This window comes from Larus michahellis, chromosome 13 (genome assembly GCF_964199755.1).
Source record: "Larus michahellis chromosome 13, bLarMic1.1, whole genome shotgun sequence".
In the NCBI taxonomy this organism is placed as follows: Eukaryota; Metazoa; Chordata; class Aves; order Charadriiformes; family Laridae; genus Larus; species Larus michahellis.
In genome coordinates, this window is record NC_133908.1 from 13,694,163 (window position 1) to 13,715,586 (window position 21,424).

General features: G+C 47.8%; 1 protein-coding gene across 1 annotated transcript; it reads right to left on the reverse strand.

Annotated features, from left to right (window-relative positions):
• Window positions 1-2,152: 2,152 nt before the first annotated feature.
• FOXN4 (forkhead box N4) lies at window positions 2,153-18,519 on the reverse strand. The gene is made up of 9 exons (XM_074606549.1): window positions 17,888-18,519; window positions 7,074-7,237; window positions 6,088-6,203; window positions 5,880-5,993; window positions 5,172-5,299; window positions 4,691-4,787; window positions 4,396-4,603; window positions 3,023-3,406; window positions 2,153-2,403 (listed from the first exon to the last, which is right to left on the reverse strand). Exons 1-9 carry the CDS (start codon window positions 17,968-17,970, stop codon window positions 2,153-2,155), a joined length of 1,545 nt encoding a protein of 514 aa, XP_074462650.1. The 5' UTR covers window positions 17,971-18,519.
• Between the last annotated feature and the right edge of the window lie 2,905 nt (window positions 18,520-21,424).

Sequence of the window (21,424 nt, forward strand, 5' to 3'; positions counted from 1 at the left end):
CCTGGAGGATTTGAGCCAGGGACGAAGCCTGACGTGGGCATAGTGCTGTGTCTGTAAGGGCGGTGAAGCCTGAGCAAAGCTGCTCTTTTAGAGCTAAGCCCTCACGCCCGTTGGCAGGTGGGCGCTACGAGTGCTCTGCGTGTGGATGAGACGCTTTTCTGTTAGTGGTGGCACTTAAACACACCGATTTTAGACTCAGGAGAAGGGTCTTCTCCTCAGCAGGCGTGGGCACCGCGGCTGGGCTCAGACACCCCTGAGCTTTGTCTGTTTGTCACCACCCATAAGTTGTATGAAATTACTTCCTCGCTGGGTTGGATTTCCAGTAGCAGATGCCCCGGAATGAGAGTTTAACGCCGAGCTGCAGCGTGCCACGCGGCTGGGCGCGCCTGACACCAGGGTGCTTATAACGCAGCACGTCTAGAATGACCCAGGCTTAGTGCTAAGAAATATTTATTTAAAAAAAAAAAAAAAACAAAAACGAAGACATTGTAGATGACGCCAGTTACAGCAAATGATCATTAATCACATTTGTTCTTCGACAATAAATTACGGCGTGGAGCATCGTGCCCTTTTGGAAGAAGTTTTGGTGGACGTACGCACTGGGGAAGAGACAGGCTCAGACATTTTCTAGCCCCTGATCTCCACAACAGCGATTTTCAGCTGCGTGGCTCCAGCGTCCCGCACCCTCCGGGCTTTTAGTAGATGGACTAAAGCTGGAGGGGCTTTTGGCCTCCACCCAGCCCCAGCCACGCTCCGTGTGGGAGAGGAGCCTGTGAGCACGTGGATCCAGTACCGGGAAGCGACAGACTGGGAAATTCTATTAACGCACAGGAACAGGACAAAACACGAGATATAAATATTACTTCATGGTCACAGAGGTATAAGTAGACTAAATGCTAAATTCCGACATACGGTTTGCTTTTTATATTTTCAGATGTTTCATCACATATTTTCTTTTGCAACGTATGTTACCAAGTACAACGCAGGGTTTGAAAATTTAAAAAACTACATTAGAAACAATTTTACTTGGTTAATTAGGGAAGAAAGACTATTATGAATCGGTATGGTACAGTGACAATATTTGGTCTCTGAACTTTTTTAAAAGACGTGAGTTTCACAGTATCAAAAGTGCTTATTTAAAAGAAATGTAGTGTAACAACAGTGATTTAAATTGTTGCATTTTTGATTATGAATAATTTAGTGGATGTAAAAGAGGTTACTGCAGCATTTTAAAAAATTGAACAGTGCTCAGTTTACATAATTTCTTATATCTTCATAACAATAAATATAAATAAATTTACAAATAGTAATACTGCCTAGCACAAGAATAGACAGAAGCACAATACACAAGACTATAAACAAATCTAATCTTTTTTTAAAAAAAATCCTAAAAATAGGCATAATTCCTAAAATCTTCTAGCCAGTGGTCACTTTAATAATTCCGTAGTACCACTTCCTTGATGGTGGGGCAGGGACTTCGTCTTTAAACTTAGATATAACAGTTGTCTGCTATGGGTTTGATTTTTCACTTTTAGTATTTTTGCTCCTTTTTTCCTACCTCATAACAATAAATTAACAATAGTCGTGTCAGAAAAGTGTTAGCGGTGCGAGCGTCTCCGGAAGCAGTGCGGGGTCTTTGTTCAATGGCAATAGTTATTTGGCAATTTAAGAAAACAGAAATACATGGTACATCATCAACCCTTTTGGACTCCAACTTGGTCCTGAGTGGCCCGTTGGCTTGTGTTGGCTTCTGTGTAGGCGGTGACCAAACATTGTCCGCATATAAGTCCAGATCACAGCGTCCATTAAATGTGTTGACCTTAACCGGACTATTTTTTAGCTCAGTTACATTCTAGAGAAAGTTCCCGCTGACTGATGCCTTCCAGGTCCTTCTTGAGAGCTCCCCGGTCCTGCAACACAAGCGTCCGTGCCCCTCCCTCAGTCTTGCCACGAGTGAAGGTGGTTCTACTAGTAACAGTTTGATTTATTTTGGCATCACAGTAAAATCACAGATTTCACTGGCTGCGTCCCAGTAAAAAGCCAACGTGTTCCAAGCGTCTGCAGGAGGAGCTCTTTTATTGCTTTTGGGTCGGATTTTAACGGTTGGGAGAAACTGGCCCCTGAGTCAGAGGTCCGTGGAACGGTGCAAAGCTCAGAGCAGAGGGATGGGTTTGTTGCCTTGGGGGTTCATGTACTGAGCTGCTGCTACGTTGTCCAGTGTCGTGTAGGTGGTATAAAGGCCGGTGACCTGCAAGTCTGAGAAGGAGTGATCGCTGCCGCTGGAGACAGGGGTGAGGCCAGGGGTGCCCAGGTCACAGTCTGAGAGGTGGAGCGGGGAGTTGCTGAAGGCACCCAGGGTATCAAGGCTGAAGCTGTCGTCTTTCATTTCCTCCCATATGTTACCTTTAAAAGATTAAATTCCGGTCACAGCAACGCATCCAACCCACCCGGGCACTGCCTGTAGGGCTCAGTCCGTAACTAAAGGGCTTCACCCGCTGCTTAGGGCTGAGTGCTGCTTGCGGACGGTACCATTTGTAGTGCAAAGGCAGCAAGTGCGTCTGTTGCCCCCAAATCCCCTCGTTACAGCAGGAGTCCAGACCTTTCCAGGCGGCATCTGTCTACCATGTGCTAACCAGAAACCCAGGGACCACACTAGGCATCCCCATGACCTGGAGAAGTTCTCCTTTTACAGAAGGGGAAAACCAAGGCACGAGCAGAGCTATGGTTTCCCGTGGGCAGAGAGATGTGGTGTCCCAGATCCAGCTAGCCGGACATCCCTGCAAACATCTGCTGCGGTGCCTGCACGTGAACCGTGGAGGCGGTTTGGCATCCCATCTAGTACAGAACAGGAACGCACTGAGGAAGGCCAGGGAGGTCACGCTGCAGAGGCCAGCACCCAGCACAAGTCTGCTCAGTTACCTCCCACCCCAGAGCACCCTGCTGAGGACCCTGGTTAGATATTCAGTGACTAGATAATCCCATAATTCATGCCCTCTCCTGCCCCGGCCTCCTTCTCCCATACCTTGCAATGCAAAATCCATAATGCTTGGGTCAAGAGCATCCACCTCTGTGTTCATGTCTGCCGTCATGTTCAGGAAGTCGGGAGGCGCGCGTCCCATGGGATGGTGGGCAAGAGGGCTGTGGCTCATGTCAGGCAGAGTATGGAGAGGAGGCGTCTGCGCGGGTGCCGGTGAGTCCGGGGCGATGCGAGCCTGGGTCTGGATCTGGTGGTGCAGGGGGATGGACTGCAGCGAGAGCGTCATGATCGGCTGAGGCTGCAGCTGGGAGATGGAGACGCGGCCCTGGGCTGCTGCCATGTGGTTCAGGGTGGAGACCTCAGACTCCGCCTGTTTGCTGGGCCGCCTGCAGTTCTCGGGTCTGTCAGTGATCAGCTTGTCTAGCTCCTCTGCACCAGCGATGCCCATTCCCGAGGAAGAGAAGAGAAAGCTTAACCCGTTCGTTCAAGCCAAAGCGTTTCACGAGCGAGCACGGCCACACGCTTTTGCCAGAAAACCGAACACGCAGTGTCACCATACGAGATGCAGCACAGAAGGCCGGCCTTGGCCGTGCAGAGAGCAAAGAAATGCCGCCTACTTCCCTACCCTTAGCCCTTACCCTGGTCGACTTCCATGGTTACCCCTAACTGAGCTAAAGAAATGATCACGTGAGGCTTACACGGAGCGACCGAGCCACCACCGACGGCAGCGGCCCCGCAGCCACAGAGCTAAGCATCCGCGGACGGTCTCCTGCTCACAGGGGCGCTCTGAGTTCTGCTTGTGTCGCAAATAAGATTCGCACGAGAAACTCCAGACAGTTTCGATGGCACATTTGTTTTTAAGCAAAGGAGGACATCATTTGATTATGTATGTTACAGATTTTACAGCAAAAAAAGCTCCAGTTGGTTTTGCCAATATTGAGCTCCTGAAAGCTTCAATAACACGTCTCTTTATTAATAAGAATGAGAAAGTCTTAGTAAAAGGAGAGTTTTGCAGAGTAAGTAAAAAAAATGCGTTGAAATGTGACACTATAAATACTAACACTGGAGGCAGCATAACTCCTCAGAAGGCCTTGCATGTGCTGGAGAGGTTAGCATGGGGGAAAAAGGCAACCCGTTTTGAAGCTGGAGACCAGGTTGCACTAAGGGCTTCCAAAAACAGCTGTCAGTCCGGTTGCCTCCTCCTGCTGTAGTGTATTGCCCTGTCACGCAGCCTCCGGGCAGAGCACAAGAGGTATTTTGGCCAAGCAGCTCAGAGGAGGCCGCTGCGAGGCATGAGAGCTCTGCACTGGCCAGCTCTTTTCCATATAATTTATTTAAGATTCACGCATTCCTGGCCAAAGGGCCGTTTTTCTCCCTTGCCCCTCACACAGATAGCAAAAGCGTAATATAAGCCCTACCCGGGTTAGCCATGCTCCTGTGGATAGCTGCTAAGTCCTTCCGCTTCCACTTCTGCATCTCCTCCTCCATCTTGTCGATCTTGGCAGGGTTGAGAGCCCACAGGCACCCTTTGCGAGAAGTGCCGCTCATCTTGTTCTCCACCTTCTCGAAACACTTATTCAGGGACAGGTTGTGGCGTACGGAGTTCTTCCAGCCGTCGGGGGCTGTCTGAAAGGTGCAGGAGACTGTTAGTGAAATACACCCCGAGCAAAGTATTTGTGGTGTTCTACTCCCACCCCTGGGGTGTACGCGTACCTTGAAGTAGGGAAAGTGCTCCTTCATGAAGCTGTAGATCTCGCTCACTGGGAGACTGCCTGTTTTGCTGTTCTTCAGGGCCATCGCAATCAAACAACTACAGGACAGAGAAATACAGGAAATAACAACAGATTGCGCGTTCTGCCATCGTTCTGGTCTAGCAACCTCAGACCCGTCTCTTAGGACGCGAACAGCTGGCTGACCTCGGGATTACTGTTCTCAAGCGCGCAGAAGTCACCCCGTGATCCTGCAGATTTTACTCCCCTGTGCTATGACTCTACCTGTATGCTGATGTCCAGGAACTAGTTTGCTTGTTCATTCCTGCTGCCCCTCAGAGGCAGCTTCCACAGAACTCCTGGCTGGACGAGGGGATTTTTGTTCCCTTCCAAAGGAATCAAACACCCTCGTGCTACCGAACCTACAGTGTTCCAGTCATCCCAGCGCAGGCTGTAGGCGACGCGTTCTTCTGCTCCCTACTCACCTATACGAATAGATGGGCTTGGGGTAATGCTTTGGGTGCAGTTCTTGGGCAGCGTGAGGAGCCAGACGCGGCTGAGAATAGTGTGGCTGAGTCCCGTAGGATGCGTTGTAGATTGCTGCTGGGTTACACTGTATGCAGAAGGAAAAGAAGGAAAATATCGGATGCAAAACATCCATGGGGTATGCAGGTTTAGGCATATTTTATGCCTAAATTGCTCCTTATGAGGAGCGATTGAAGGAGCTGGGACTGTTTAGTTTGAGGAAGAGGAGGCTGAGGGGAGACCTCATCACTCTCTACAACTACTTGAAAGGCCATTGTAGAGAGGTTGGTGCTGGTCTCTTCTCACAGGTAATAAGCGATAGAACAAGAGGGAATGGGTTCAAGCTGCAGCAGAGTAGGTTTAGGCTGGACATTAGGAAAAAATTCTTCCCAGAAAGAGTGGTTAGACACTGGAATAGGCTGCCCAGGGAGGTGGTGGAGTCACCGTCCCTGGATGTGTTTAAGACTCGTTTAGATGTGGTGTTAAGGGATATGGTGTAAGGGAGAACTTTGTAGAGTGGAGATGATGGTTGGACTCGATGATCCCAAGGGTCTTTTCCAACCTAAATGATTCTATGATTCTATATTTTATCACTTTTCTTTTAAAAGAGTTCTAGGTATGATCTTGGCACGTACTTCAAGACACAGACGACAAGCAACTAACAGTACCTGCTGTGTGTTCTGTGCTAGGGCAAACACTTGCTGTGAATGAGGAGGAGGAAAGAGTTGTTGCTGTGTTTGTAAACTGGGAGATGGCTGCCCACCTACAGCATACTGGTTCATCTGCTGAGATAAAGACAGACGTGTCAGTCTTGGAATTACCAACATCTTTTCCTAAGAAGTGTTGCAATAATAAGCCATCGAGGCCTGCTCTTACGTTTGCTCCGTGTGTTGAAATAGAATTTAGTCCCAGGATTGCCTGTGGCAGACTGGCCTGGACATGAATCATTGCTCCAGGTGCTCCCGTCGAGTGCATGTTGCTCGCTACAGGACCTGGTTTGGAGAAAGCAAAGGCGGCAAATGTTTGCGTGAAAGTACACCTCAGAGAAGAGAGCTGACATTTATTTTTAATGGAGGCGGTTGAACGTGGCTAAGCTCTGGAGTGGACAATCACACCTCTCTGTGGCTTTCCAGCCCAAAAAGAGCCCAGAGCGTTTCACAAATGGCAAAGATGACATCAGCCCCTTCTAAAAGTTGTTACGCAGGGAATGAAAGATGACAGCTGTTTAACAGTCCACAGTGGTGTTACAGACACGGTATCTTACAAAAGAAAAAAAAACAAAACCCCACATATTCAGCACTAGCTGAACTCCAGGAGGATTTCTGCTGTAAAGCGAGCAAGGTGATACGCTGAGCTCCCTCAGCAGAACGCCTTAGGGAACAAGCGTGTTTACCTAAAGGATGTTCACAAAGGAAAGGCAGACGTTCAACGAACACATGCTGTAAGTCTGCGTGAAGCAAACGGGTATGGGGTAAGTAAGATGCTCTTAATTTTATCAATGTTGAAACAAACGAGAAAGACTAATTACCTAATTTCAAAGCTGTTGAAAACCTCTGAAATGCAAGCCTTAAGTACCTTGGCCCAAGTCCACACAACAAGGCACCAGTGACTACCCTGAGCAGAGAAGACAATCGGATCCTAAGATCTCTGCCGCGACTGCCAGGGCTCACTGCCTCTTGAAATGAAGGAAATGTATCAGCCTTATCATAAGACAACAGGCTCCAGGTCTCCTGACAGCAAGCCAAATGTAACGCACTTAAAAGGAATCTCCTAATAGAAAGCTAGCCGGGGGCTGGGGGGAGGAGAGGAGGCAGGAGGCCGTGTCGTTCAAAGAGCAGTTATTTAAGACCCCACCGGTTTACCTGTCTGTTGTAGCATCGCGTTCTGGGCGCCAAGGCTAAAATCCATTCTTCCACTGGCCATCTGCTGCAAGCGAGGGACATCAACAGACGTCAGCCACGACAAGGACTGTAAGTCGCTGGGGAGGTCATCTTCACCCAGCTGGGGGGGGTCGGAAGCTAAGAGTCTGCAAAAGAGCATGGAGGGTTAGCAGAGAGCGGAGATGCTGCCACACTGTCCCTGGTGAGAGGGGAGATGACCAGGACGCCAAAGCTCACGTAGGTCAGCGGGGAAAATGTGTCAGGCTGGAATTCCATTCATGGAATTTAGAGGTGACCTTTGGCTTCATAATGGGCTGCTGACTGCTGCCCTTTACCGAATCCTGTGTCCTTTCATACCATTTGAAACATTTTGGTTAAGAAAACTTCTTGTGCGGTATTTGTGGGGAAGAAGGCTTAAGAGAAACTGCCTAGATACAAAACCAAAGCCGATTCATTGTTTTCACATTGGTCAGAAATTTGCACTTGTTTGGCCTTGGTGTAGGAGAAACCTGTCCGGATTTTTAACCTGACAATTTGGCATTAACCTCGAAATCCAGTGACCAGCCGGCCTTGGAAGGAGTTTCTGTTTCCAGCTCCTCAAGGACCTGTGCCTGGTGCTGGCTTGAACACCCGGAGAGGGCTTTTCCCAGCCACCGCATCCCCTTGGTGGGGACAGAGCAGCGGAGACCTGCTGCATAAAAAAACCAGTACAGAATGAACCGGTGATCTCTTCCATTCAGGTGTATGACGTTATTGATACTTAACAAGGAACCGTGACGCACACGAAACAATTTTTTAGGCAGTTTTTGACATAGTAAAGGGTCAGGATGAAAAGCTGGTGACCAAGTGCACAGTAACGCCCAGCCTGCCTTCAGCAGCAACGCTGAGGCATGACGATGACAAGCTGCTTTTGGTTTAAAACTCTGTTTTTGACACATTCTGCATGCTCCGTCCCACCCGTTCTGTTTCGCTTCTGATAGGGTGCGTGGTACAAAACTGAAGTATCAGAATATATTTACAGCAGTCAAAAATTCCTGTGTGGCCAAAACTCCCATTAAAGTCAATAAAGAACCACTGCAAGGAAGGGCTAAACTGTTACTTATGTTAAAGAGTATTACAGGAGTCTTGGGTATCTTGAGGAGTAAAGCAGTAATTAGAACATGTCAGGAAGTTATCATTAGATACCCAGGGTAAATCCGAAGGGATCCAGGTCCAGGAAAACATCTTTCACTTTCAGAAGAACAGAGTTTAGTTGGACATAGTTGATTTTGCTTTCAAAACAACGGCTTTAAAGAGCTCCCTCATAGATATGTTAAAGCCAGCTGCGTGGTACTAATGCCTGTTCGTTGCCAAATGACGATGCAGAAGCCTTAAACAAATCTGGTCTCTTGCTGAAGCATCTTTTATGTTTTACACGATTCTAAAGCAGCTTAAAAGAACAAGCCAGAACTCTAGTGCCTGGCTGCCCAGGAGCTTTCAGCTCCTCTATTCATGATTTCCAGAAACACGTATCAAAGTTCTCTAAACTATTATCTGGAAGATCTTTAAAGCAGAACGCAATTTATTTGTTTGTAACAAGATTCTGAAAAGAAGAAAAGGAAAAAAAAAATCCAACCCATGACCAAGAGCCAAAAGCTCAAATCCCGGCCAAAAACCATCTTCACATCTCTCTCCCAGCCTACCCTGTTTTCTTTCTCCTACTGTAGTTATAGTGCAATAATTAGCATTGCCATGGTTACCGCTGTTCAGTTATTTTGTGAGGCCTGGGACTTAAATACATAAAAAGACTATCAGGTGACGGCTCTGCCGGCCCCGGAGATTGGCTGGATTGGAAGTAAACAAGAGCATTAAATGATTTGAAAACTGGGCAGGCTCATGTCGTTTGCAACAGTTGGGCCCATTCATGGGAAGCCGATAACCCATTGTGCCGCCAACGACTGCTGCCCGGTGGCACGTGGCCTCGATTGTTTTTGGGATTCTTGCTTAATTGTTTTTCTTCCCCCCCCCACCCCACCCCCCCCATCCTCCTCCTTTTTACAAACTTCACATTAATCTGGCTGAATGACAGCCGACACACAACACACATCCACATGCCATCTGGCACCCCGGGCCCTGCCAGCCCTCCCAGACGAGTCAGCTCCCTCAACAAATAACGGGGTCAGATGGGCGGCGAGGGTCAGCACCCACCGCACACGCCTCCTGTCAGGCAATGAATCCCCCACATGCCCTCGCTGCTCCTCCGCACGGGATGAGCATCTCCGCACCGGAGGACCGCGGGACTCTACGGTGGTGGCTCAGCAGCCTTCCCGGCTTTAGATTTTTAGGAAACAAAGGCCTCTGCTTCGCGCTCACCCTAAACGCACTCGTCCTGGTGCTCTTTCTAGACGTGGGAATGGCTGCCGGTACCCTGGGCACGGCTGGATGCCATCAGAAGCTTGAAGCACAGCTCGCCGTCCTGCCAGTTAGCGCCGCGCGGCGTACCCCTCCCGGCATCCTCGCGGTGCTCCCGCCCTCGCGCTCTAACACCGGGGAGCCAAACGAGGGGCAAGGAAGCTGGCTGAATTTTTAAGTTGATATAGCAGCCATTAAGCTCCATTTTAAACAAATACGAAGATGCAATAATATATAATAACTAGATAAAGTGTGCAAGCCAGCTCTTTTTCTAAGGCAAAGATATTGTTTTCCCTACCCCATCCTAGCGTGGCTGTTTGGATTTGAGTTCGCAGTTCTTTTAAAGTTGCCTCCTTAAAATTACCTGTGTTCGCTTACGCGTTTTTTTGGTATGGATTTGTTAGTTGTCAGAATAACTTTTCATTAACAATGGGGGAAAAAGTATATTTAATCAGAATAGGATACTACACATTTAAGGATCATTCTTCAGGTTGTCTTCAAAACCAATGTAGAAACTTCGTATGTCTTAAAGAAGGCGAAACTGCTTAAAGTTACACCCGTCACTGTCTGACTGAGGTGTTTTAAATGCCCAGATATATTCCGCAGCATAAAACCGCCTTATCTCACAGTACGCAGGCTCAATGTGTGTCCTGCTTTTAGGGAAAAAATGCTAATGTAACCGCCTCTGGAGAGAGAGCTATGCACAGTAATACCTAACATTTTAATCTCACGGGGTTCAGTCTTTCTGACCTGAAAAATTGCCTGCGGCAAGCCAACTGCAAATATATAAGTACACGCTGTAATAGCGTTGTGTGCTTTGATTCTGTTCCCCTCCACCACCCTTTTCATCTCACGTTTGAGGGGAAACTTCAGGAGTCAGAGATCCTGCCTTTAGATGGGTGTTCACAGCCCCTGGCACAATGGGGCACTGTAGTAAAAGCAGCCATTTCCTTTCAATGCATGTAAATGAGATAAATAGTGATACGCTATAATTAATGCACACTACTGAAAATGTCCCCAGCTGCACATTCCCCAGGGCTGGCTGGTATATACACCGAACTACTCAACGCCCATGAAGAAAAGGTTACAGTCACCCCAAACGTGTTGCAAACTTGATATTATTTTTAAAGGCGCGGTGAAATGATGCAACTCCATTTTTACCCCGCTCCTTTCAGATCTCTGCAGGAGAACACCCGCCTGTTTCTACGTGTTTCTGTCCTAGAAAGGCACCTGCATCAGTAAGAATCCACGTGGTGCGGCGGACGTATGCCCCAGTTGTCCTCTGCGTGTCCAAGGATGCCGGCCTCCTGCGCAAACCGCCCTGAGAGCTATGATAGGCGATACAGAAATGTTCAGTGGTAGCATTAGTCTTTGCTATCTGCTCCATCACGCAGTGCCCAAAATATTTATCTAATATTTATCAGGAAAACTGATCTTGGCCACCAGCCAGCCCGCACAAAGTTTACTTTTCCGGAACCAGGGAAAATACCCCCTGGAGTGAAACTTCTTTCCAGATCTCCTAATACTGAGCTCCAGACCTTCCTGCCTGCAGTCATGGAGGAACTGGACTCCTGCACATCTGACAAAGCTGCCTAGAGCCTGTCAGCAGTGCAAAATCATTTGCTAAACGCACCTAAGGATATCTGTATTTTTTTTCCCCCATCAAGTACATCTTGCTGGCACAACAGCTGGACAGAATGAAATTCATTCCTGGCTTTAGCTTGTGGGAATCTGCAACTAACATCAGAGTTGAATTTGAAGCTGTGTTCACCGATCTCACTTTGCCACCTTTCCTCTCATTGAGTTGTTCAAATGAGCTGGGTCTGAGGTAGTTCATCCCTGCAGAAACCGCTGTCAAGGTGAACTATCCACTGCTACACTTGCAAACACCATTATACAGTGAACTTGTCACTGGGGACTATAGTGACCGTCTCTTCAACAGCATCATAGGATAGTCTGCCAAACAAGTTTGATAAAACTAAAGGAAAGCTCAGCAATGACAAGCACACCTTAAGATATTGTATCTCCACAGAGTTTAGCCAATAGCCGCGTGTTTCAGTTTATGATACGGTGCGCAGTTACATATTTCTACGCATATTGCACCATTCACACCTCAGAGGACTCTGCTTGTTTGCTCTGGAGCCTGTCCCTAAAAGATATAAAGCCCTCAAACTGGTTGATGTTGTAGGGTGAATGTAATGCTACAGGTTCTCTCCACGGGATCAGCGCGTGGTGGCAGCTCATCATTGCCTCCACTCTAACCAAAGTCACACCAAAACACTGCGGTTGCATCTGGCATATTCAACTCCAACCATAGTTTTTACGTGTCTCACACTCAACGGACAATTTTGATTACCATTGCCAGCACTGACATCCGAGCCTTTTGCCTCTGCTTGCGTAATACAACTGTTCAACGAGTAGGAGCAATCAGGGGTGACAGATTCTTAATTAGCTGTTTGCAATGGTTTATCCAGCATGAGTGACAACTGAACAGGAAGAGTCCTAAGAAAACCTCTTCTTGAAGTGGTGATGAGATGATGGTTTTCTTTTGTCTGGGATTACGTAATGTCCTCAGAACAAGTGTGACAATTTCTCACGTGTAAAACAACACAAGGACAATATTTATGTTTTGTGACTCTTCGGCTGTCTCCATGGCAAGAAATATTCTCTGTTTTATTGAAGGAGCCAACTTCTCCTTTTGCTCCCCACTCCATCTGCTCTGCTCCTTCCCTCCGCGCACTTCTCTCCCCATCTTCCTCCCTTGCGGGTGCTTTTCCCTGCACCAGGTTCTGTTTTCCACGCTCACGACCCCCTGTCCCCCTCCTCCCCTGCTTCAGCCACAGCTCTCGCCGCTGTTTTCGGTCTGCGACTCCTCTTTGCCTCTTGAAGGCACAGCACCCATCCAGTCCCAACCCACCAGCCCGCCTTTCTCCTCCCTGTCTTCAAGTTCTTTGAGTAATTTCTGGCCTTGCTGGAAATAAGAACAGAAATTAGGCAGCTTTCCAGGGACAACCAGAAAGTCCCGCCTCAGCTACAGCTCAAGAAACTTTGGATTATAGGAACCAAAGCCAGTAAGGAAAAAGCAAATAACATCATTACCCTCTCGGGTGTTGCTGTTCTCCTTTTCTTGTACCGTGGTTCGGAAGAGAAGACGATTCTCCAAAAACCTTCTGCAAAGGTACTTAGCACTAACAGAACAGGCTATAGATGAGCTCCTGGAGACTTTTATACAGTTCAGCTCTGAGTTTCACAACCCCTCATTACATCATTTCGGTATGGGATGAAGGGAAACTGAATTACAAGTGACCTACATGATTTGCTTAAGCCTAAGAGGAAATTAGCAGCAAAGTCAGCCCTGAACTCCCAGCCACTCACTCCCTGCTGTGCTCTAACCACAGAACCATCCCTCGATTTGGATTTGCCAAATGCAGACGGTATCTGCCTGACTGTGCAATCTGTTTTGTTAAAAAAAAAAAACAAAAAAACACACACCCCCCCACCAAACTATTAAAAAAAACCCAAAACCAACCCCAAACCACCTGTGGCTAATGTCAAAATAAGCTTCTCCTCAACACAAAAATGTGTTGAAGTGCCTGGCACTACAGGAATGTTTTCTATAAAAATCAGTAGCGTTGTCTACCTGGGAAGCTATTTTTTCCTTTAACATTACTTCAGCTGCTGTTTATTCGTCAGAAACTGCTTTAGCTGACCAGGATCTTGCGTAGTTCTTTACTCCAGCGTAAAGGGAATATAAAATGTACTCCCTTTTGCTTTGCACTGTTGTAAGAACGTGTCTCACTTGCATCAGTTGCTGCTGCGATCGCGCAGCAATTCTGCTTTCCGCACACAGGAGATTTTTTTAAATGGGTAAAATAAAAGTGGTGTGCCAGGAGCACCTGAGATCTCCCGGGAATGCTCAAAAAGTCCAAATTCCTTTTCTGCTTTCATGTTTGGAACGGGAGGTCAGGCACCTTTTTTGAGGTAAGATATGAACTCGGTCCTGGTTTCACCAGAGGCAGACGAGCCTGAGAAGCCTGGAAGATATTGCCTGGGTACAAACCAGTCCTTCCCACCTCTGCCTGTAACGGCAAGACAATTTGGGGAGCAAGGGACACAATTTTTTATTAATACCGATTAGCACATTTCAGGAACCGCATAGGAAACAGTTGAGCTAATCCACTTAAATCAATCCACAGTGGCCCGAGTTTGACTGATTCCTAGGAGGTTTCTCACATTTTTTTGAAAGAATGAAGCAACTACTGTGATGAAATTCCTCCGACACATCGAGTCATTATCTCATTCCCTGTCAGACACACATGGTGTCAAGGGAATGGACACTGACATTTTCTTCAGGAACAATTACGGTTTTGTTAGTTATGCATTTGTAACCTTTTGTCTGCAGAAATGTCCTTCGTGCAAACTCCCAGACTCCGTCCATCCCCGGTGGTGACAGCCAGAAGGCCTGAGCCGTGCCTTGCTCTCCAGAAACCAAAGTGTGAAACCAGAGGTGAGAGTACCACTTCGGAGAGCTAAAATCCACTTGTGCGTCACAAAGATAAAGGCTTTTCACCTTTTTCACCACTGTAACGCACTCACGTCCGGAATGTATGGAGTACAGCGGTTGTGTGTTTATGTGTCTATGCTTCGTGATACGATTTTATGCTAAACTACTCCAGCATGAAGTAATTATTACAGCAAAAATGAGCTAATGAACATACACCAATTTTTTAAGAACCACAGGGGCAATTAAAATGGGAGGGAGGATATAGTCTACTAATATGTTGGACGATTAATGATTGAGTAACAACTTTTGGTCAAAAATATATCTATTTAAAACTTAATTCCTGTTTAACATATGTAGAAAATGTATTGCAAGGCCTTCAAAATACTACATAAGGCTTCTAACAACTGGAAATACATAGTAATACAAAAAAAATAGAAACATCGTCCTTACACAAACTATTGAGTTGCAAAACATTACGTTAATTTATCTTGTTGATCTAGTGTTAGTATTACTTCTTAAGTAATGTTGTTCCTTGAAATTGAATTATACATTTTAGTTATTTCTTTCAAAATATAGATGCCACATTGTTACCTAGAGTGATGATTCAGTTCCTTAAATTTGAATTTTCACGTACGCCAAATAATCCATAGCAAGTTGTTCTTGGTCTCCCTTCCAATGGCCTGAGTTTTATGTCATGATTTATTATGCGATATGTAAGAAGGCACACATAACTGTACCTAGCTTGGGAATGGGATAGTCCCCGAGGAAAATAAGCACGCTGCTGCATTTGAAAACCAAGAATGCTGAATTAGGGTAATATCGAGCCTTCTTTGGGAGAACTCTTACAGGGCTGAAAGTGGTTCTGGAGTCTTAGGCCAGGCCACCTTGGCCTCTCATCTGCCTCCCTGCGCCTTCTACTGCTCAAGACCTGCACAGTCCATCTGACTCCGCACTTCTGTACATCGCAGTACCTCATTTCCTCCTCTTACACCGGTTATGCGTGTTAAATCAAGTTAGACTGCAAAAGGATAGATTGCAGATTTCAATTTAAAATATTGCTTGAAGACCACAGCGTTCGTGAGCTGAAGAACCTTGTTTCTCAGAGACCAGCTCCAAGCCCACTGAAGACCATGGGAGCTCTGCACTAATTTAGTAGCCTTTGAGTTGGCTTCTATAATTTACACAGCTTTTAGCTGAAATAACCACAAGTGCGCCACCGCATAGTAAACTCAGCCTGCCTATTGCTTTGATTTAAACATCAAAATATTTACGCTAAAACATAATGTTAGATTATTAATTATAACTAACAAGAATAAAGTGTTTAAGGTTACAAAATCCCAGTGTGTTGCAATTCTCTACTTTTATTCCCTGGAATGTAAAATTAAATCATTAGAAATATTTGTCACTGCTACGATTTTGAAAATATTGAAGGTAGCGGTATTTTCTCCAGGAGACTAAGACGGGCAGCTGCTAATATGAAGTATTACTTTGCATTGGTCGCCAGGCAGTGACAGCACCATAAAAATATAGGCATCGGAGAAGATATGATGGCCCTTAATCATTCCTGGGCAGCATGATGTTTTATATCTCACAGCTGCATCGGTGGAAGAGATATTTTTCTAAAACCATTTTACTATGCTGCAAATAGTCCCTGGACTCTGCATAGCAGTCTAATCCTCATCACTACTCTATGTGCTGCATCAAATTTACTAGAGATGCTTTGTATCTACAGAATTCAAAGACCTGCTAAAATCAGGGATATTTTTTTTTTCCTCGTCCATTAAAAAAAAAAAAAAAGGAAAGATCCCCCTAGTTTCAAACTGTAAGCGCAAGCTGCATGAAAACTTATCAGTATTTGGTGATTTGATCCCCTGCTTACACGCCCACGCACTCCCTCCCTCCCTTTTCAGTCTTTCCTCCTGCTCACTCGCAGGAAAGCCTGGTCTCCTCCAAGTCCAACTGTCCCATTGAAAGATTCCAAGTGAGACAGAAGAGTATTCTCAGCACAGCCCCAGCCTCCCACTCACTAATTGGAGGCCATTCCCCATTTTGTGGAGCCTTGAAGCTCCCCCATGGAGAACTCGGGACTGTGGGTTCCAGTCTTGGACTGTGGTGACAGCAGGAGAGTAAACAGAGCTGATAGAATTTGACAGGTCTATTCTTTTCTTAAAATCATTCAGTCTAAAAGATTTTCTTTTACATAATCCAAAGTGTTTTCTCATGAAGTAGGACAAATACTGCTCTGCATTTATGGTGCAGTTCAGATTTTATGCATTTTTATCAGAATTTGGCACTATTAAATGAGGTCAAATAATTCATTTTAAAGCTGCATTAAAGAAATCACAAGTGGGTTAGAAACTTTAAAGAACTGGGATCCTTGAGTTCAAAATGTTTAACAGAGAATTGAAAGTTTTTAAAAGCAGACGACTTCTGAATAAAAGAAGAAACACTATTTCTTGACTGGCAGTAAGATAAATCCTGTCTTTCTCAAAAAAGGGTGGTTTTCTGCAGCTATGAGTTAAAGAATAGTTCTCCCCATAAAAAGGGTCTTTGTTAAGGTGGTATGTTCTACAGGGCACTGAAGATACAGACTTAAATATAAATACCCAGAAGCCTCTCTCGTACACAACCTTCATTAAATACAGAATAATTTCTTCACAAATATTTACATAGCCAACAAAAACGCCTAGAGCAAACAGTGCTTTGATAAACAGCAAAACAGACTTCCACAAACCTTTTTCCACAGTGGCTTCAGAGAGTATAACAAATCACTTGTTGAGCTGCAAGAGGCTGCAGTGCAGTGTTTGCATCTTGAATAGAGAGAGGCTGATAGAAGACAACCTGCGGCTGACCACTTTTACCCATAGAAATGGGTGAGAACACCCTCAGGCTGGGAGGAAGGCGATAGTCTCTCACTCCTCGTTTTAAAACAGGAAAACATTTTTAATTTTCTTTTTACTGCGAGAACAGGATCGTGTTCTGCTATTCTGTATTTCTTGGAACTCTGCATCATGTGACGAGATGTAACCTAACTTAACCCAGTGCTCCGTAATTCATGCAGAACTATCCCGTGACTTCTAACAATACTTTCAGATGATACATGGATGTGTAGTGGGACAGGTAAACTATCAACGGCTGTTGGCAAACCCAGGTTTGTTCCCACTGATATTAGAAGAACTTTGACAGAAGTCAGTGCTTTGGAGTACTACATAAGCACTTGCTTTAAAGAAAAACTTTTCTAGTGTTTACTGCACTTGATTTAGCCTCTCCATGACTGCTTCATAACAATGCAAATTGTGATCTGAAAGGGAACTTTTAAATAATTATTATTTAACAAGAACACAATTTTCTGGCAACACTCCTACAGCAGAGGGAGTTTACTGGGAGGTCAGCCCAAGGCTTTGAAGGTGTAATTATCAAACGTAGTTGAGTATCAAAATAGAATGACAGAATCATAGAATTGCCTAGGTTGGAAGGGAAATTTCAGATCATCTAGTCAACCTAACTCTGACAAAAACCATCACTAAGCCATATCTCTAAACACTATGTCTACCCGTCTTTTAAACCCCTCCAGGGATGGTGCCTCAGCCACTTCCCTGGGCAGCCTGTTCCGATGCTTCATAACCCCTTCAATGTAAAAGTTTTTCCCAACATCCAGTCTCAACCTCCCCCGAACAGAAATGCTTCTAAACAAGTAATGCATTGTAACCGGTCACCGTCTTAGGAAACTAATTTACAGTGGAGAAATAATGCAGTTAAGTTTAAAGAAAAAAAAGACAAGAAGTTGATTTCTATATCCTAAGGGGTGGTTTGTTTTTTTTAGGAAGTCATGAGAACACAACATCAGCGAGCAGACTGTGACAGCGCAGCGCGTAGGTTTTGAAACCGGTAAGTGCCTCACCTGTACTCCTGTGAAGGGTGGTGACTGTGCCCTGAATTCCTAATGATTCCTGACATTATGGCCGGGATGCGGCTCTCTATCATCCCGGTGGCGCCGGCGCGGAGCGGGGAGCGGGCCGGGCAGTAGCTATCCAGCACTTCAGCAGGGCGGGAGGCACCGCATCCCACGGGAAAACCGGGACGAGAGATAAAAAAAGGAAAGCCCAACTTTACCTCCGGCTGCACCGCTTTTATTTGGCCACGCAGTAAAAGATGTTTTTACGGGGGCCAAAAAAAAAAAAAAAAAAAAACAAAAACAGGGGGGGAAAAATAAAAGCTCAGGAGGGGAATCTTGGCCCCGATGGAAGGAGCATCGGGTGGCGGGAGGCTGCCGGTACCGGCAGCACCGGGATCAGCCGGTCAGCGCTCCCGGATTAAACTCCACAGAAGCCCCCGCGTAGCCTTCAGGGCAAGCGGGCGACGGCCTAAACGCGCCCGGTCTGCCCCAGGGAGAACAGAGCCCCCGCCGCCCGCCGAGCTGCCCGCAGCCGCTCCCGAGAGCCCTTCGCCGGCAGCGAAGGAGGAATCCCCGCCGCCCGCCGCCCCGAACCTCCCGGCCGAGCGCTCCTTGCTCCTTCCACAAACCTGGCGGGCCCAGGCCCGTGGGCGGGGAGGGGAGAGCGGGGTCGGCCGGGAGCTCGGCGGCTGCAGCCCGGCGCGGCGGGGTCTCCCTCTGAGGAGATTTGAGGGGAGCCGGCTCTGAGGGGGGCGGGGAGGGGGGGACGGGGACGGAGCCGGCCCTGAGGGGGGACGGAGCCGGCGGCGGCGGGGAGCCGCGGCGAGTCGGCGGCGGGGCCGGGCTCCAGCCCGTTTTTAAATTTCCCTCTCCGGAGCTGTCCAGCCTGGAGCATGCGCGGCCGGGGGCCGCCCGCAGGGTCAGGGCCGGGGCAGGGCCGGGGGAGCGCGGCGGCGTCCCCCGGCAGCCAGCCCCCCCCCCCCCCCGCCCCGCTCCCCGCCTCACCTCCCACCGCCCCCCCACACTCCCCCCTCCTCTCCAGGCCCGCCCCGCCAGCGCCCGGGGGGACCCGGCCATGGGGAGAGCGAGAGGGAAATTTAAAAGAAAAAGAACGGAACGAAGAAAAAAAAAAAAAAAAAACAACCAACCCACCAACCAACACAACTTCTTGCAACTTTGCAGAGGGAGGGGGAGGGGGACCCACCCAGCGGTTTGAGCCGGGGGCGGGGGGGGAGGCGGAATAAATGTCTGAGGGAGAGGGTGGCGGGGGCTGCCCTGGGGACCGCCGCGGCCCCGGGGGAGGGTGGCCCGCCCGCCCGCCCGCCCGCCGGCCGGAGCTGGGGCAGCGCCTGGGAGGGAGCGTTGCGCCGGCGCCCGTGCCCAGTGCCCGCAGACCCCGCTCGGCCGCGGCGGGAAGGGGTGGGGAGGCAGCGCCTGGGTCCGCCTCTCCTCCCCCCCCCAGCCGCTCGCCTTCCCCGCCGCTGGGCCCGCCGTGCCTCGGCCCGGCCTCCGCCCCCCAGCTCCTCCGCGGGAAGATGCCCGGGAGCGGCCGGCTGAACTCCCTCGGGCGGGCCCGGCGGCGGGCAGCCCCCGCTGGAGGCGGGGAGGCGCCGAACCGCCCGTCCCGCCGCCGCCGCCTCAGCCGTGAGGTGTGAGGTGAGCGGCCCGGCGCTGGCTGCCGGCGGGGAGAAGATGGCTGGCTCCCGGGCGGGGAGAGGGGACGGTTCGCCCCGGGGTGGCAAGAGAAGCCTTCCCCGCTGTGGGGCGGGCAGAGGCTGAGGGAATTGCTCCTCTCCCGGGCTGGGCGGGATGGCGCCCGTGGAGCTGCCGGCTGTCCCGGGGGACTGAGGGTGGTGGCCCCCAAGAAGGGCCCAGGATGGGCTGGAGACCAGGCCGCAGGGAGCCTGCTGGGAGTGGGCACCTTTATTTACCGGAGTTAATGCGTAAAAAAATAAATAGGAGAGTTCATTCTGGCCGACATACTTTTAATTCCTCTTTCAGCAGAGGCTCTTTTTTTGCCCATCAGATAGTGAAGGCTGACAGTAAAGGCGTGAGGTTAGGACAGCGTTACCTCCATGTACCAGAGAGATGGGAGTGAAATGGCGGAACCAAGGTCAGACCCCGTGTCGGCAAAGGGGCAGACCCAGAAATTGTTGGCCTGGACCTGCTGAGTCTTTTCTTGAGACCAGAGTTTTCTTCCTATAAGCCCTACATCACACGAGGTGCCCTTACTTGTCATGAAAGACAGCCTTTATGAGGAAGCAGTTTGAAATCGGTGATGAAACCAGGTCAGTTGGGCTCCGGAGATAGTGTAAATGTGGAAATACTTTTAATACACTTGCAGAATGAAAACACAGAAGATCTCATGAGAAATTTATTTCCTTGTGCTTGACAGTTTACTGCACACTATAAAGGGAATGAAATGTGAAGACGGGAGATGTTTTCTTCGGCTCTTAATGAGAATCTGTTCACTTTGAGAGCATCAACTCTCTTTCTGTTAATTACTGTCAATAGAAATGGGGAGTAATCAATACTTCTCAGCATCAAGGCCTATACCAGGCATATCTGGAGAACCGAAAAGCAGAATAAAAGGAAGAGTCATAGTACTGCTAGAGCCTAAGGCATAGAATTTGCACAGTTGCAAGTGTTCCCTTAATTACAGTGATATGTTGTGCCGCTTTGTAACTTGTTACAAGGTGAATTTATAGTCATTACATACCTTGTAACTTAAAAACAACTTTTTCTCTGTTTTTTTAAAAAAATGCATTCCTGTAGCTTAATATTTGCAGGAGGGGTAAAGATAAAACACGCCATTTCTTTTAGACTCTCTCGGAATCTGCTCGAGCCATTGTGTTGAGCTTTTCGCTTGACTGGTTTCCTTGTAGCAGTACATTCAGTGCGCAGATTCGTTTTTCTGATTCAGGTGATTTGCATACCTCCTGCTTGGAAGGGCCAGATTATAACAGGTAAGGAGTAGAAGGGTGACTTATACCCGTCTTGCTCACTAGGGGAGCTTAAGCTGAAATGTGAAGGGATAAAGAGCTTAGTTCTCCAAACACTTAGAAGAGTACATACAAGTTGCAACCAGGAAAGTTCTAGTTAAATATTACAAAGAGAGTTCTCACAGTGAGGGTAGTCCAACATTGCAATGGGGTGCAGAGGGATGGTGAGTCTCTGCCCTTGGAGACGCTCAGAATTTGACTGGACAGAGCTTGGAGCAAATTGATCTGCTTTGGCCGTGCTTTGAACAGAGGTTTGGAGCAGAGACCTCCAGAGGTCCCTAAATTAACCTAAATTACTCTGACTCCATAAGGGTCACATCTAGTAATCCTTGGGAAACAGGCACATGAATATTTGCAGGCTGGGGTTTTCGTGACTGTTAAGCAGAGCAGGTGGTGGACTCTGCCAGTTACCAGCTAAAACACTGTTAATGTTATCAAACAGATTTAAAAGCAGAGTTTCCTCAGTAAGTAGTTGGCCTTAGAAGTTACTGCGAATGTTTTTGCTGTTACTTCCATACGTATTTTCAGAAATTCTGTGACT